Source organism: Mobula hypostoma, chromosome 23, assembly GCF_963921235.1.
Source record: "Mobula hypostoma chromosome 23, sMobHyp1.1, whole genome shotgun sequence".
NCBI classification, from domain to species: domain Eukaryota; kingdom Metazoa; phylum Chordata; class Chondrichthyes; order Myliobatiformes; family Myliobatidae; genus Mobula; species Mobula hypostoma.
In genome coordinates, this window is record NC_086119.1 from 37,745,748 (window position 1) to 37,761,562 (window position 15,815).

At 40.2% G+C, this 15,815-nt stretch overlaps 1 protein-coding gene across 1 annotated transcript in view; it reads left to right on the plus strand.

The window, feature by feature from the left end:
* The window catches only part of hsf5 (heat shock transcription factor family member 5), a 95,286-nt gene that overhangs the window by 49,783 nt on the left and 29,688 nt on the right, over positions 1-15,815 (plus strand). The window contains exon 5 of the mRNA XM_063031742.1: positions 9,825-9,878. Within this exon, the coding sequence (XP_062887812.1) occupies positions 9,825-9,878 (54 nt within the window). The remainder of the gene's footprint in view (positions 1-9,824; positions 9,879-15,815) is intronic.

Sequence of the window (15,815 nt, forward strand, 5' to 3'; positions counted from 1 at the left end):
GTCACCCTCAGTCTTCTTGCTCCAGGAAAAACAAGCCTAGCTGAGTCAATCTCTCCTTAGAAATGAAGTCTTTCAATCCAGGCAACATCGTTGTGAATCTCCTGTCCAACTTCTCCAGCATAATCACCTCCTTCCATAGTGTAGTGAACAATAAGGGTTAGTAAATTGTGGGCATGGTATGTTGGTGCCAGAATCATAGTAATACTTGCAGACTGCCCCAGCACATCACCTCACACTTGGCTTAATTCCATCATGTCAATGCTCTGTCTAATTTTCCATCTAAACTTTCATTCTCCATATTGATAGCTCCTCCAATTCATTCTCTGTTTGAAAAGTTCGTTGAAACATTTCTTGATTCATCATGGCACGTAGTTTCATGAAACTTAGTCAATTTGTTATTATGAAGCTACAAGATTGCCTTTAATATTGCCAAGTAACGTGTTTCCCTGTAGGTTTAATCATACCTATTTGGTGCAGTTTCCTCTTTGGAGCCTCAGAAGTTCATCTTTTGAGCATAGCTTTCCACATCACACTGCAATGGTTTTCTAAACACACTAATATTTTAAAGTCATCTGCTGTAGATTCACACAGTAAATATGAGAGTCTGGAGTTTCCACTTTTGATGCAGTTACCAATTGGTAAAAAAAAATGCCAGGTAATTTTTTGTAAATTCACATGCTAATTTGCATATGCCATAAACCAATAGTACAATTGGGAATTTTTTAAAGAAACAAAGTATAAGAGCTTTGTAGATTTGTAAACAAGAAAGGATTAAATAAAGCTAATGCAGGTCATTTAGACAGGAGAAATAATATTGGTGAATAGGAAAACAGTAGAGAAGGTAGATGTCTTGCTCTATTTCATGTCTACCTTTAGAAAAGAAGATGGAGAAAACCTCCCAGCAATGATGAAGGACTACAGGTCTAGAATAAAAGAAGTTCTGTAAATGGAGTCATCCAATTATTCCCTATTCTTTCACTATAGTAAATCTTTACTTTTCAAGTGTTCATCCAGTTACCTTCGGAAAATTTCTGTTGAACTGTCTACTTTAAACCATGCTTTAGATTAAAAATATACCTTGATACTTAAAGTCTCAAACCACCTCTGGTCTTTTCGCTATTCAGCTTACAATGATGCCCTCTGGTTGTTGATGTTTATGCCAGGGGAACCATAATTTATTCATTTGATGTGTCAAAATTCGTTTATGATTTTGAATCCTTCCTTCAAGTCTTTCTTTTCTACGTAAAAGAGAAGGGAAATGCAGCAAATCAAGTAGAATCTATCAAGAGCTAAACAGAATAAGCATTTCAAGTCAATGACTCTTTGTCAGGATTGTGGAAAAGAGAGCACAGTTTTTTTTCTTTTTCATATTTCCAACATTTGCAATTTCTTTTCCTTTTTTATTTCAAATTCTTTTGCCACCTGCAAAGATTAGGCAAGTTCCCTTTCTCTCCTTGCACCTCTTTAAAGTTGTAGAATTAATTTTATTCTGCCAATTTCATTTTTCTTGCCGAAATATCACACTCTGAATTTGTAACTTTAAATTTTATCCGCTTTATATATCTATCTGTATTCCCCTGAACCCATTATAGTGAACCCATTTGGTTCACTACATTTCTGTTATAAAGTGCTTTAGGTAAAACATATCAACCACACTATATTACTAATCTTCTTAAACAATAAAAAAAATTACATAAGTCAAAATGCTTTTAATTCATTCATGGGTCGAAGGCATCATAGGAAAGGCATAATTTATTACCCTTTGCTCATTGCCTTTAAGCTTCCTATGTGAGCCACTCTTGTCAATATGTTAAAGGTTAGAAATAATTCAGAAAATGTGTAGCTCAGGCGGCTGATGGTTGGATTGCGATGTTCTCCAATCTTAGCAATTTACTTGCAAATTTTTCATCATCATACAAGGAGATAGCATCAGTGCACAGTTAATTGTGCACAATTAACGAATAACCAATGATGTCTCCTCGTCTGGTAACAAAGCTTGTGCAAGTAAGTTACCAAGATTGGAGAGCAACTCGATCCAACCATGGTAAAGGTGTTCCTCCCAACATTATCAACAAAAGAATTTCAAGATTCAGACAGATGGAAGGTGAAGGGATGCCAATATATTACAGGTGTCGCCCGCTTTTCCAACGTTCGCTTTACGAAACCTCACTGTTATGAAAGACCTACATTAGTACCCTGTTTTCGCTTTCAGAAGGTGTTTTCACTGTTACGAAAAAAAAGCAGCGTGCGATAAAAAATCCGTGCGCGATAAAAGGCAGCGCACACCCTGAGCAGCCGCTCTCCCCGGATTCAGAACTGCATTCTCGCCGGCATTGCTCAAACACATGCCTGTGAGCAGTTGTCTGCAAGATGAGATCTATGGTATCGGAAAAGCCTGAAAGAACTCGTAAGGGTGCTACACTTAGTGTAAAACTAGACATAATTAAGCGTTTTGATCGTAGTGAACGAAGTAAGGACAAAGTGAGTTTGGCTTGTGGAAGCTGACGAAGATGATGTTGAAGAGGTTTTGGCATCCCATGACCAAGATCTGATAGATGAAGAGCTGATGCAATTGGAAGAAAAAAGGATAACAATCGAAACCGAATCAGTAATGATAAAGTACAACTTTAATTTTGAAAGGGTACGTCGGTTTAGGGGATATTTGCAGGATGGTTTGAGTCCTTACAAAGAACTATGTGATAGAAAAATGTGCAAGGCTCGGCAGTCAAGCAAGCCTTCCACATCAGCCACAGCAGACGACGAACCTCGACCTTCGACATCGAGGCGGGCAGAGATAGAAGATGACCTGCCTGCCCTAATGGAAACAGACGATGACGAGATGACACCCCAGTGTCCCATCACTCCAACCCCCAGGCCACGGACAGATACCGATTCGCGGAGAATGCAGCAGTAGCCGGGAGACACATAGCACATCTTTAAGAAAAAAGCCGAAATAAACATGCTAATTAATTAAGTGCCACCCGACACCTAATTGTCGGCCGAGATCAGAGACGACGCAATCGGAAATCGGCACTGATCTGGGCCAACAATTACGTGCCGGGCAGCACCTAATTAATTAGCATGTTTGTTTCAGCTTTTTTCTTAAAAATGTGCTGTGTGTCTCCTAGCTACCACCTCACCCCTGCATGCTTCGCGGATCTGTATCGGTTGGTAGCCCGGAGGGTGGGGGCCACTGCACCACCCCAACCTGTGATGACTCAGCCTAACACACCATCATCAGTGTGCTCGGCGCTGTCTTCCCGATTCCCGTAAGTGATACTACACTGTACATACGTTATTTCTACTTTATATCGACTGTATTTTTACGTGTTATTTGGTATAATTTGGCAGCTTCATAGCTTAAAGGTTACTGGAGAGCGCTTGTGCCGTGTTTTTGCCAACAGCGCTTGCGTGAGATTTTCTGCCGACGGCGCTTGCGTGAGATTTGCGCTACGGAGAACAGTGCAGTAATGATTGTGGGAAAGTATTTCTACTTTATATAGGCTGTGTATTTATCATATCATTCCTGCTTTTACTATATGTTACTGTTATTTTATGTTTTATGTGTTATTTGGCATGATTTGGTAGGTTATTTTTGGGTCTGCGAACGCTCACAAAATTTTCCCATATAAATAAATGGTAATTGCTTCTTCGCTTTATGACATTTCGGCTTACGAACCATTTCATAGGAACGCTCTACCTTCGGATGGCGAGGGAAACCTGTACCAATTCAGGGTTGAATTATTGGGAAAATTGAAGATGATGGTATTCTCATGCATCTACTACATTATATATTATATAATCCATGATTTTGCTAGATGCTGTAGGGCAGCGGTCCCCAACCACCGGGCCGCAGAACATGTGCTACCGGGCCGCGAGGAAACGATATGAGTCAGCTGCACCTTTCCTCATTCCCTGTCATGCACTGTTGAACTTGAACATAGGGTTACTAACTGTCCTGTATTTGCCAGGACATCCTGTATATTGGGCTAAATTGGTTTGTCCCATACGGGACCGCCCTTGTCCCGTATTTCCCTCGCTAAGGTTGAGCGTTCCTATGAAATCTTTCATGCCAAAATGGCGTAAAGCGAAGAAGCAATTACCATTAATTTATATGGGAAAAATTTTTGCGTGTTCCCAGACCCAAAAAATAACCTACCAAATCATACCAAATAACACATAAAACCTAAAATAACACTAACATATAGTAAAAGCAGGAATGATATGATAAATACACTGCCTATATAAAATAGAAGTAATGTATGTACAGTGTAGTCAGGAAGATTAAGCCAAAACCGATTTGTGGGGAAAAAATCGGCACATATGCACAAGCGCACGTCACATAATGCGCACACAGGTGCTTGCGCAAGGCTTCATGGTCATGGCAGTCTTTCTCGGGGTAAACACAAGTGTCCCGTATTTGATTGCTACTTTTGTCCCTTATTTAGGAGTGAGAAAGTTAGCAACCCTAACTGTAAAAGACATGTTGAGGTGAGTTTAACCCTACTTGAACATCACCACCCCTCCTCCCTCCGTCGGCCGGTCTGGTCCGCAAGAATATTGTCAATATTAAACTGGTCTGTGGTGCAGAAGAGGTTGGGGACCCCTGCTGTAGAGGAAGTTGTTGTAGTATAATCCATAAATTATATACAGTACGTTAAACAATACATAATGTTCTGATCAACCAGATGATATTGTCATGAAAGATGTTGAGTTTCCTGAGTTTTACTGGAACTGCATTAACCCAGGAAAGTGCAAAGGATCTGTCATATGTCCAATATCCCTTGTAAGGAGTGGAAAGGCTTTGGGGAGTTAACAGATTAGTAAATTGCCAGAATATACTTTCTTTAGACCAAAAGTTTAAGTGATAGTCCAAGTTAAATTTCTAGTCAATTGTGTCCTCTCACCCCTCAGGAACTTGACAGAGGAATATATATTAATTGTCATGCCAAGGGACGATGATGAATTTCTCTTTTTGCTTATAGTCATTGTGCACTTTTGTATCATGAATATTATTTCTCTGTTCAAGTTATTTCTCTGACACTTCTCTGTTCAAATTTTGATACTGGTCTTGTGAAAACTGACTGCTTCAAAATCTGACAAATTGTGAGTGGAACTAAACACAGGGAATCATTAGCAAATATTCCCACTTTTGAATGTATGAACTGGGGATTGAGGAAGCATCTAAGGATGCTCAAATATTAAGGCTTTACCCAGTGAAGTGAAGATCACAGCCTCCCTTAATTTTTTTACTTCCAGATCATTCCAGAGGAACTCCTGTAGTATGACTTGGTGCTGAGATGATTTGCCTCTAACAATAACAATTTTTTTTGCATTGGCCAGTGGACTATTTATCCCAAACCCAATGACATCATAATTATTAAAGGTCCATGGTGCCATACCGTAACAAATTTGGCCAAGATGTCAAGTGCAGCCTCTCTTACCTCAACTGAAAAAAATTCAGTCCCTTTACTATCATTTGGCCAAGGGCTGCGGAAGTTCTAGAACAGAGAGGCCTAGCCAAATGTAAACAAAACATCAGTAAACGGGCTATTGGTGAGTAAGTTCTACTTAACGCTGTCAATGTCATCTCTCATTTCAGGAACAGGATAATGAGTTAACAATTAACTGGACTGGATTTGTTCTAAGTTTTGTGAAAAGGATATACCTAGGCAGTTCTCCATTTTATCAAAAAAGTTGCAGCTATATTAGAATGATTTGCCGTTAACAAAATTATACCAACTTTTATTTTATAAGCTCTTAATTTAGGAAGTGCCAGCCAAATTTAATTTGGATTATGACTTATAATTAATATAATATTCAGTCATATAAATCACATAAATTCAGCTCCCTTTTGTGTATATGTGATTAGCAGTCAGCATAGACCATGCAAAGAGAAGGAAAATATTAACAATAGGGACAACACTAGACCTGCGTTATTTCAAGATATTCCTTATTATACACACATTTACAGGAATATAATTTGGAATTAACTTCCCTGAGTTCTGCTCACACAAATTGAGAGTAATTAAGAGTATTCTGAACATTGCAGAATGGTCATTTGTATGTTATCTAACAAGAGGTCTCTTAATCATGATCTCTGCTGGGCCTTCAGTATAACCAGGAGCAGAAGAGGAAGGGCCAACAACAAATCTCCCTCACAGAAGGCTAAGGAAAAGGAAGAGAAACTCTATAGCCAAATTCCCCAAGTTTTTCCTTGAACTATGCTCCTATATCCTATGTCCAAGGAACTACATATCCAAATTTGATATTTAGAGTCTTTTCAAACGAGGATAAAATATTGCTATACCTATGCCAGGCTTGCTCTACCCATGAGGGTGAAGTCACAGACACCCTTAATTCCTTCCTCCAGATTACTCCACGTTGTGGCAACTATACAGTACATGTCACAATTTGCCGCTCATCGCTGCATACAGGATGTATGGATAAAGTGCCTTGCTAAGGAAAGTGCAATTCATCCATGAATCCAGATTTATCAAGCTTTTGATCTTCTTGGAAGTTCAGACAATGATAAACTCCAGTCATGTAGTGCCACAGGTTGAACATGGAAGGGAACAAAGAACGGAAGTGTTCTGTCAGCAATAAAGAAAGATGAGGGTATACATTCTGACCTTCAGATTCACTTCACTATTTTAGAATACAGAGAACTAATCTGTGCTTGAACACTGCAAGATTTAGTATCCACGGCATAGTGGTACCTGCAATGACAATCCGTATCACTGAAGTCTCACGAAGATCACTACTCTCTACTACCTCTATGTGTAGGACCAATAACAATCAAGGATGTTCTCTACTTGCAATTTGAAAGGCACTGATAAATGTTGTATCTTATTTAAAAAATAGCTGTCTCATGCATTGCAACTACCATTAGCCACCCAGAACATTTGCCATGATCCAGTATTGACTTAAAATGTACATATTGTGCTATTCTCCACCCACATACCATGAAAACATTACCTAGAGAAGCCTCAGATATGCAATCCTTGTCGATAGCAGCAATTCACAGAACTTGGAATTGCAATGGATGCTGGTATGTAGTAAATGTCAAATAATCCATGCCACGGAACAGAACACAAGATTCATTTGGAGAAGATGAAATGCCCATCAATGGTCTGAAGTGGATTATGGACTACTGTGTGGGTGCTTCTGTCCCTGTGTCTGGAATTTAATTTCCTAATTCTCCAACAGAGCACCGGTGATAATTCAGCTAATTCAACAGTCATCATGATACAGGTATCAACTGGATGAAAAACTTCAAAATAAGTCTTTTCACAAGGAAGAATCATTAAAATGAGGAAAGAAATCAGGGTTTCTGGTTTATGCTCATGCGAAAATAGCACTGAGCATTCATTTCCTAACCAAAGCTAACTGATTTTCATTTCATTTCTCTAATAACCCATTACTCTTCAATGGCAATTTTCTGTCTGATTAGTGTTGCACATTAAGCTGCTTTTCTAACTTAATATGCATTCTGCAGTGAATTGTTTGCCCAAAAAACAAGTATTATTGGGTGGCTTTACTCACTAGTTTGCAGATTCAAAGATAGACAAGGAAATTTAGTATAGAATTACAATCAAAAATTTCAACATGAATTGCTTCAGAATAATAAAAAATACTGTAACTATCAACAATTTTGAAGAAAATTAACATTACAGTCTCCTGAACCAGATCCCATTCAAATCCATTGGAGTAACGATTAGTTGTACTGTATATAAAATGGAAGTAACCTGCTAGGATGCAGGTAATTACAATGCATCTTTGAAGATGCTCATTCTAACTGCAAATTTTAGCAACAACTTAGGACAGTAGGAGATGAATACAGATGTTTTTGGTTTGGTCAGCTGACTTTCATACGGCATGACTGGCTCTCCCATTTCATGTCAAATTTTCAAAGCGTCTTTTGTATGGGTAGGTGGCAGAGGCAGCTGATCAAGAGAAAAGAGCTCCTGTAAGTTTATTATTGAGAAAAATTTGAAAAGCCATTAGTAGCCTATTAAGCATGGTTTCTTGGTGACCAGTTCACACTGAAGCAATTCCACGCATACTGAGTTACATTCTGTTTGTGCTCACTAAGTATTTTAGCATGTCTTCGTAATCTACACTAAATAATCTTTAATGAAGTTCAAAGTTCAAAAGTTCAAAGTAATTTTTTAATCAGTGTACATATTTGTCACCATATACAATTCTGAGATTCTTTTTCCTGCAGACACACACAGCAAACCTGTAGAATAGTAACTATAACAGGATCGGTGGAAGATCAAGTAGAGCATAGAAAACAACACAGTGCAAATGGAAATTTAACAAATAGCAATAAGTAAAGAGAGCATGAAATAACAAGACAAAGAGTCCTAAAAGTGAGATCATTGGTTGTGGAAACATCTCAGTAGATGAGTCACATCTTTTGTTCAAGAGCCTGATGGTTGAGGGGTAGTAACTGTTCTTGAACCTGGTGGTGGAATTCCTGAGGCTCTTGTACCTTGTACCTGATGGCAGCAGTGAGAAAAGAATATGGCCTGGGTGGTGAGGATCTTTAATGACGAATACTGCTTTCCTACGACAGCATTTCATGTAGATGTGCTCGGTGGTTAGGAGGGCTTTACCTATGGATGTATTGGGCCAAATCCACTACATTTTGTAGGATTTCACGTCCAAAGGCATTGGTGTTCTCATACCAGGCCGAGATGCAACCAGTCAATACACTCTCCGCTACACATCTACAGAAGTTTGTCAAAGTTTTTGATGTCAGGATGAATCTTCGTAGACTCCTAAGAGAATAGAGGCACTGTCGTGCTTTCTTTGCAATTACATTTATATGATGGGTCCAGGGCAGGTCATCTGAGATAGTAATATTCAGAAATAAAAAAATATTGACCCTCTCCACCTCTGATCCTCCAATGAGGACTGGCTCATGGACCTCTGGTTTTCTCTGTCCTAAAGTCCACAATCAGCTCCTTGTTGACATTGAGTGAGAGGTTGTTGTCATGACGCCACTCAGCCAAATTTTCAATCTCCTCCTGTATGCTGATTTATCACCACCTTTCATATGACCCACAACAGTGGTTTCATTAGCAATCTTGAATATGGTGTTGGAATTGTACTTAGCTGCACAGAGTGAGTACAGTATGTAGTCCTGTGGTACAGCTAATGGAGATTCCAGAGGAGATATTTTTGCCAATCTGAACTGACTCGGGTCTGCAAGTGAAGAAATCCAAAATCCAATGACACAAGGAGGTACTGAGGCCCAGGTCTTAGAGTTTACTGATTAGTTTTGAGGGGATGATGGTATTAAATGCTGAGCTGTAACCATTAAAGAGCATTCTGATGTATGCATCAGTTATCAATGGGCCAGAAAATAAATAGACAATATAGCCTAGCAGAATTAACAAATGGTTGGGGCAGGTGTCATTCAGATCTTTTTTGCTTACATAACTGCCATTCAAAAACTAGTCAGAAACTAAGCAAGATTTTGTTTTCGGGGACATGCATCCAGGCCAAGAGGTCTATATTTCTCCATGTTTTCTTACTGCTAGATGAGAGAGTTGAAGGTGTTAACTAAATCAGTGACTGAATTGAGAGTCTTCCCTGCCCTTAAGATCAACTTTAAAGCAGACAGCACAGGACAGAATATAGAAAGGAGAAGAGGAGAGGTTGCTTTTCAAATAGATCCTTGAAAGCCATGGATGAATTCAAGAACACGGTGAAGAAGATGTATAACACTGTTTTCATGAATAGTGAGTAGTAGTGCAATCACTCAAGTTGAATAAGTTGTTCTCTTAAGGGTTTGTCTGTTGGTGTGTCCTCAGGTGGCTGTAAAGGTTGACCTGGGAGCCACTTATTCTGGTGCAGTGTGGACACAAGTAAGTGGTAGCTTGGTTAGTAATTGGGTCTTTTGTTGCTCACTCTTTATTTTCACAGCTGCTGCTTGTTCTCTGTGGCACAGCGGAAGTCGCTGTCATGAGGCGCAGCTCCCTGTTGCTCAAATTTCTTCCAGCTGCATCTATTGAGTTCAATGTCTTCCCAGTTTTTAAATGAAATGTTAAATTTCTTCAGGCTGATTTGATACTATCATTGAAGCATTTTCTTTGCCCACCAGGGGTTTACTGACATTCTTTCAAGTGGGAGTAAAGGATCTGTAAGTGCATCTGATCCTCAAAATCTTTTGTAAGATTCTTTGGTGGTATTGTTCCAGAGCTTTCAGGTGGTCCATGATTCAGCTCCATACAGTAATATAGGAAGAAAGACTGCTCTATAGACCAAAAATTTTGTTTGGACCTGTAGGTTGCGGTCTTTAAAGACTCTTTTCCGTAATCTTCCCTAGGCTTCACTAGCACTACTCAGTCAGTGGTTGATCTGTGAGTAAATGTCTGCCTTTGAGGAGAGAATGCTGCCAAGGTAGGGAAAGTAATCTACATTTTCAAGGGCGATATCATCAACTTTTAAGGAGGACTTAATAAATGGTTGGGTACTTGCTGACATTGGGTCTGTGTCTTTTTAATGTTCAAAAAATGATCCAGGACTCTGTATGCCTAGGCAAGGGCATTCAGGATACATTTAGAGGTCTTCTTCAGAGTTTGCTGTTCTTGGCATTGTCATCCACATACTGAAGCTCCATGATAGTGGTGGTGCTGACATTGTTCGTGGCCTTGAACTGGTTGAGGTTGAAAAGCCTTTTGTCCATTTTCTACTTGATTGAGATTCCCTCTTCCAGGTCTTGGCCAGTGAGGTAAAGGATGGCAGCAGTAAAGATGGCAAATAGGATGGGTGCAGTGATGCAGCCCTGTTTGACTCCTATCTTGACAGTGAAGGATTCTGATCCAGCACCACTATTGCTGAGTACTGTGGTTGACATTCCATCATGCAGTAGCCTCAGTATTTATATGTACTAGTCAGAACAGGCATGTCTTGATAGTATTCACCAGAGAGCTTGGTGGTCTACTGTATCAAAATACTTTGGTAAATCTATTAAACCCAAGTACAAGGGTTGCCTTTGTTTCTGGCATTTTTCCTGTAATTGCAGTCATTCCTTTTCCCAGACCTTCAGCGGCAAGGCATAACAAGATTGTCCAGAAGTTATTGAAAACACTGGGTCTGCTTAAATCCACCATGCTCAATACCTGCAAAAACATCCTTGGATACAAGTCCAGAAGTTCCTTCAGTGCCACCAAAGCAGTCTATGGTCCAATTTACTTAAGATTGAACCCCCTGCACTGAAAGGGTGGGAAGAATTTGCTAAAGGATTGGCAGGATATCGGTGATCAATGGAGAACCACAACACATGCTTGCTATTGAAGGTTTATGGACATACCTTTGTTGGGCAGCTTGTCCCATCTGTGGAATTTGTATGCCTATTTGACAGATCGGTCTTTGATCTGACACATACATGGTCTTGCAACAGTATACTGCCTGCTGGTTCACAGTGAGATTCTGGAAAATGTACTCCATTTTCCATATCTCAAGAGCCATTTTTCAGTAAAGACAGATAATTATGATGAAATTTACCACAAAGTCATTTTAAAGTTTTAGCACAGCATCTAATCAGCTAATGAAGAGAACATTTAAAGATAAATCTCACAGATCTAGCACAAAACTGGTTAGCAGTAATTCCTATCCTCCAACATTTCTGAAACCTGGACCATCTACAATGAGAAGTTTGAGATATTGCAAAAATACTACTGATGTTGACCCCACAAAATCCTCCAAAATCAGTAGAAAGAATATGAATCAATGCCACACCCTCTATCAGGTCAACTTCTCAACCCTTCAGGCCCTGGTTACATTCATTTAGCAACCTGGGAAAGCCACATTGTTCACACAGCCAACACCAGATTCCTGAAATAGACAATGTTTAAGAAAATCATAAGATCTATATGAAGACTTTCAAATCAGTCACAAAAAAATTCCAAACTGCCAAGTGTTATGTTTGAGTCCTTAGGCTATTGAAATATGTATCAAATATATCAGAATTTATTACAGACTTTTGTTGCAGAATAGTATATAGAACATAGAACAGCACAGGAACAGGCCCCTCAGCCCACAGTTTTGTGCTGAGCCAACTAAAAATCAAATCAAAAACAGCCAAACATTAATCCTTCCTATTTACACCATATCCATATTCTTCCATCTTCCTTACATCCATGTGCCTATTTAAGATATATTTGTCGCTACCACCATACCAGGCAGCACATTCCAAGCATCTACCACTGTCTGGGTAAAAAACTATCCCTCACATCCCCCTTGTACCTACCCCTTCTCACCTTCAATGCATGCCCTCTAGTATTAGACATTTCAACCCTGGAAAAAAGATACTCTCTGTCTTCTCTATCTATACCTCTCATAGTCTTATAAACCTCTATCAGATCTCCAGCACTCCTGAGAAAACAGCCCAAGTTTAACCAGCTTGGTGTTATAGCACATGCCCTCTAAAGCATGCAGCATCCTGGTAAATCTCTTCTGTACCCTCTGCAAAGCCTCAACATCCTTCCTATAATGAAATGGCTTGAACTACAGATGTGGCCTAACCAGAGTTTTATAAATTTGCAACATTGAATTCAATGCAATGACAAACAAGAATTCCATAAGCCTTCTTAACCACCTTATCGACATGTGTAGTCACCTTCAAGAAGTGATAAACTTGGATCCAAATATCTCTCTGCTCAGCAGCACAGTTAAGGATCTTGCCCTTAATAGTGTACTGTCCCCTGGCATTTGTCCTACCAAGGTGTAACACCTCACATTTATCTTGCTAAACTCCATCTGCCATATCTCTGCCCATATATACTGTATTCTTTGCCAGTCTTCTACACTATCCACAACTCCACCAATCTTGGTATCATCCACAAGCTTACTAACCCACTCATCTATATTTTCATCCAGATTATTTATATACATCACAACACATATCCCTGTGGGACACCACTAATTACAGACCTCCAGGTCAAATAAGTCCTTTCAATGATTACTCTCTATTTTCTATGTGCTGTCTTCTGTTCTGAATCCAAACAGCCAATTCATTGCAGACCCCATTCATCTTAATCTTCTGGATTAGTCTCCCATAAGGAACTCCTGTCAAACAAAAATTAGTAGATTAGAAAAAAGTAAACAGCCTTCTAGACCTCCACATTACAATATTTTAGAGCATTCCACTTTATGCCTGGATATCCTATTCATTAATTGAAGCAAGAGTACAGAACCGAATGGAATAGCAACAGCTTAAGGACTCCTTTTCTCTATCAGAGCTCCCTTCCATTGAAATATAGGAGTTAACACCAGGTTATCTGGGAATAAGTTACAGAGAATCAGCCAGCATCATCTCCCTGCCATAATTGACCAGCCATGACAATATGTTTGCTTGCATTCATCTCAGTTACATTTATTTATTGCATCACAGAAAGAAGTTATTTAGTCCATGAAGTCTCATTCCCTTCCACATGTTTTCCTGAAACTCATATTTCTTGATTGTCATTCATTCGAGGGATGTGGGTTTTGCAAGCTGAGCGAGCATTTAATTACCCACCCTAATTGCCCTTGAGATGGTGGTGCTAAGCTGCCTGCTTGAACCACTGCAACCCATGAGCTGTGGATATACTAGCAATACTATGGGGGGGGGGTTCAGGTTTTTGGCCCAGAGATACTGAAGGAATGGCAATATATTTTCAAGTTAGGATGTTGTGTGGTTTGGAGTGCAACATCCAGGTGTTGGTGTTCCAATGTTTTTGCTTCATGTTCTTCTAGCTGGTAGAGGCCATGGGTTTGGAAGGTTCGGAAAAGGAGTCATGATGAGTTGATGCAGTGAATGCTACAGATGGTACAAACTGCTGCTATTATGCATCAGTGGTGAAGAGAGTGAATGTGAATAGGGTGCCTAACTAGCTGGCTTCTATGTCCTGTATGCAGGAGTCCCCAACCTTCTTTGCACCGCGGACTGGTTTAATATTGACAATATTCTTGCAGACTGGCCAACGGGGGCGGGGGGGTGTTAATCATGACCAAAATATCGGTGATAGGTCAACTATAAGTCACTTATAAGTGGCTAATATACTCAACTTTGTTTCTAAGAGGGTTTATCTAACGAATTTAATATTAAACACACAGCGCATATTTTCCTCGCATGAATATAGTGATAAGTCAATTATAAGTCGCTTATAAGTCAATAGCATCATAACATTTTAAGTAACATTTGGATATTAAACAGTGCATATTTTCCTCATTACATTCATTGCAGAAAACCCTGCTTCGCAGAGATATGATGCTGGAAATGGAAGCAATGTTTTCAGTGCTTTCGCGGCCATCTCAGGATATTCAGCCTTGACTTTGATCCAGAATGCCAGCAGAGATGTTATGTCAAACATACTTTTCAGCCCACTGTCATTTGCAAGCTTGAGGAGCTGACATGGATGATTCACAAGGGACATCCACAAATGGGTCACGGACCCATTCCTTTGCACATCTTGGGTCATTTGTGTTTGAGAAGTAACACTCGAATTCTGTCGACAGCGAAGATAGGTGATCGTGCACCAGCTGTCAGAAGGACGGTGCAGCCTCAGTGTCTCCCAAAATCCCAGCTAACATTGGAAACATGTCAAATATGCCCCTGTCCACTCGCCGTCCCCACAGTTCCAGTTTGGCTTTGAAAGCAGACACTTTATCTGCCAACTTGAAGACAGTTGTCATTCTCCCCTGAAGTGACAAATTGAGTTCATTGAGCAGGTTGAAGATGTCACACAGATAAGCGAGTTTTGCTATTCACTCCTCATCACTGAAGTGTGCTGCCAGTGCTGACTTTTTTCCCGAAAGAAATCTCTGTAGCTGCTCTCTTAACTCAAAAACCCTGGCCAGGGCTCTTCCCCTTGATAGCCACCTGACTTCAGTGTGTAAGAGAAGGTGTTTGTGCTGTGCATCCATTTCCTCGCAAAGCTGCTCAAACAGACCTGAGTTAAGGGCTTTTGCTTTGATGTGATTGATAACTTCAACAACGTCACTCAATACGCTGTTAAGATCAGGTGACATTTTTCGGCTAGCCAGCATTTCCCTGTGTATGACACAGTGTGTAGACTGGCATTCAGGAACAACCCCTTTGACTCGGGAAGTGAAACCAGGCAGCCGTCCAGTCATAGCTGCAGCCCCGTCTGTGCATATTCCAACACAGAATGACCAGTCCAGTTTGCCTGATATGTAGTCATTCAAAGACTTGAATAGTTCTTCCCCAGTTGTGTTAGTTGGCAGCAGCAGTGCACACAACATATCCTCATGCACATGGTCTTGAAATATATATCACACATAAACCAGCAGTATTGCCTTCTTGTCAACATCGGTAGATTCATCAACCTGGATAGCATACCATGGTGACTCGTTAAGCCATTCCAACAGCTGTGCTTTGATGCCCTCCACTATGTCGTCGATTCTCCTTGAAACTGTGACAGCTGAAAGAGAAGCCTGTGCCATCTTGTTAGCTACAGCTTCTCCCAACAGTTCATGGCACATGTCCTTGGCAGCAGGCAGAATCAATTATTCACCAACAGTGAATGGCTTCTTAGCCTTAGCAATAAGGCTAGCCACTGAGTACGACGCTCTCAGAGCAGCAGCATTTGTGGAGGCAGTGGCTGTCCAACTTGCTCATGTTTTTTCTGCTCAAAAAACTCAACGGGTTTGTCTTTAAGTGCAGGGTGCTTGGACTTAAGGTTCCGAAGCAGTTTTGAGGGGTTCATTGCCTCATTAGACAGCGTGTCTACACATATCACACACAGGGGGCTTGGAGCATGCGAGTCACTGGTCGCAATAAAGCAATATTTTATGTA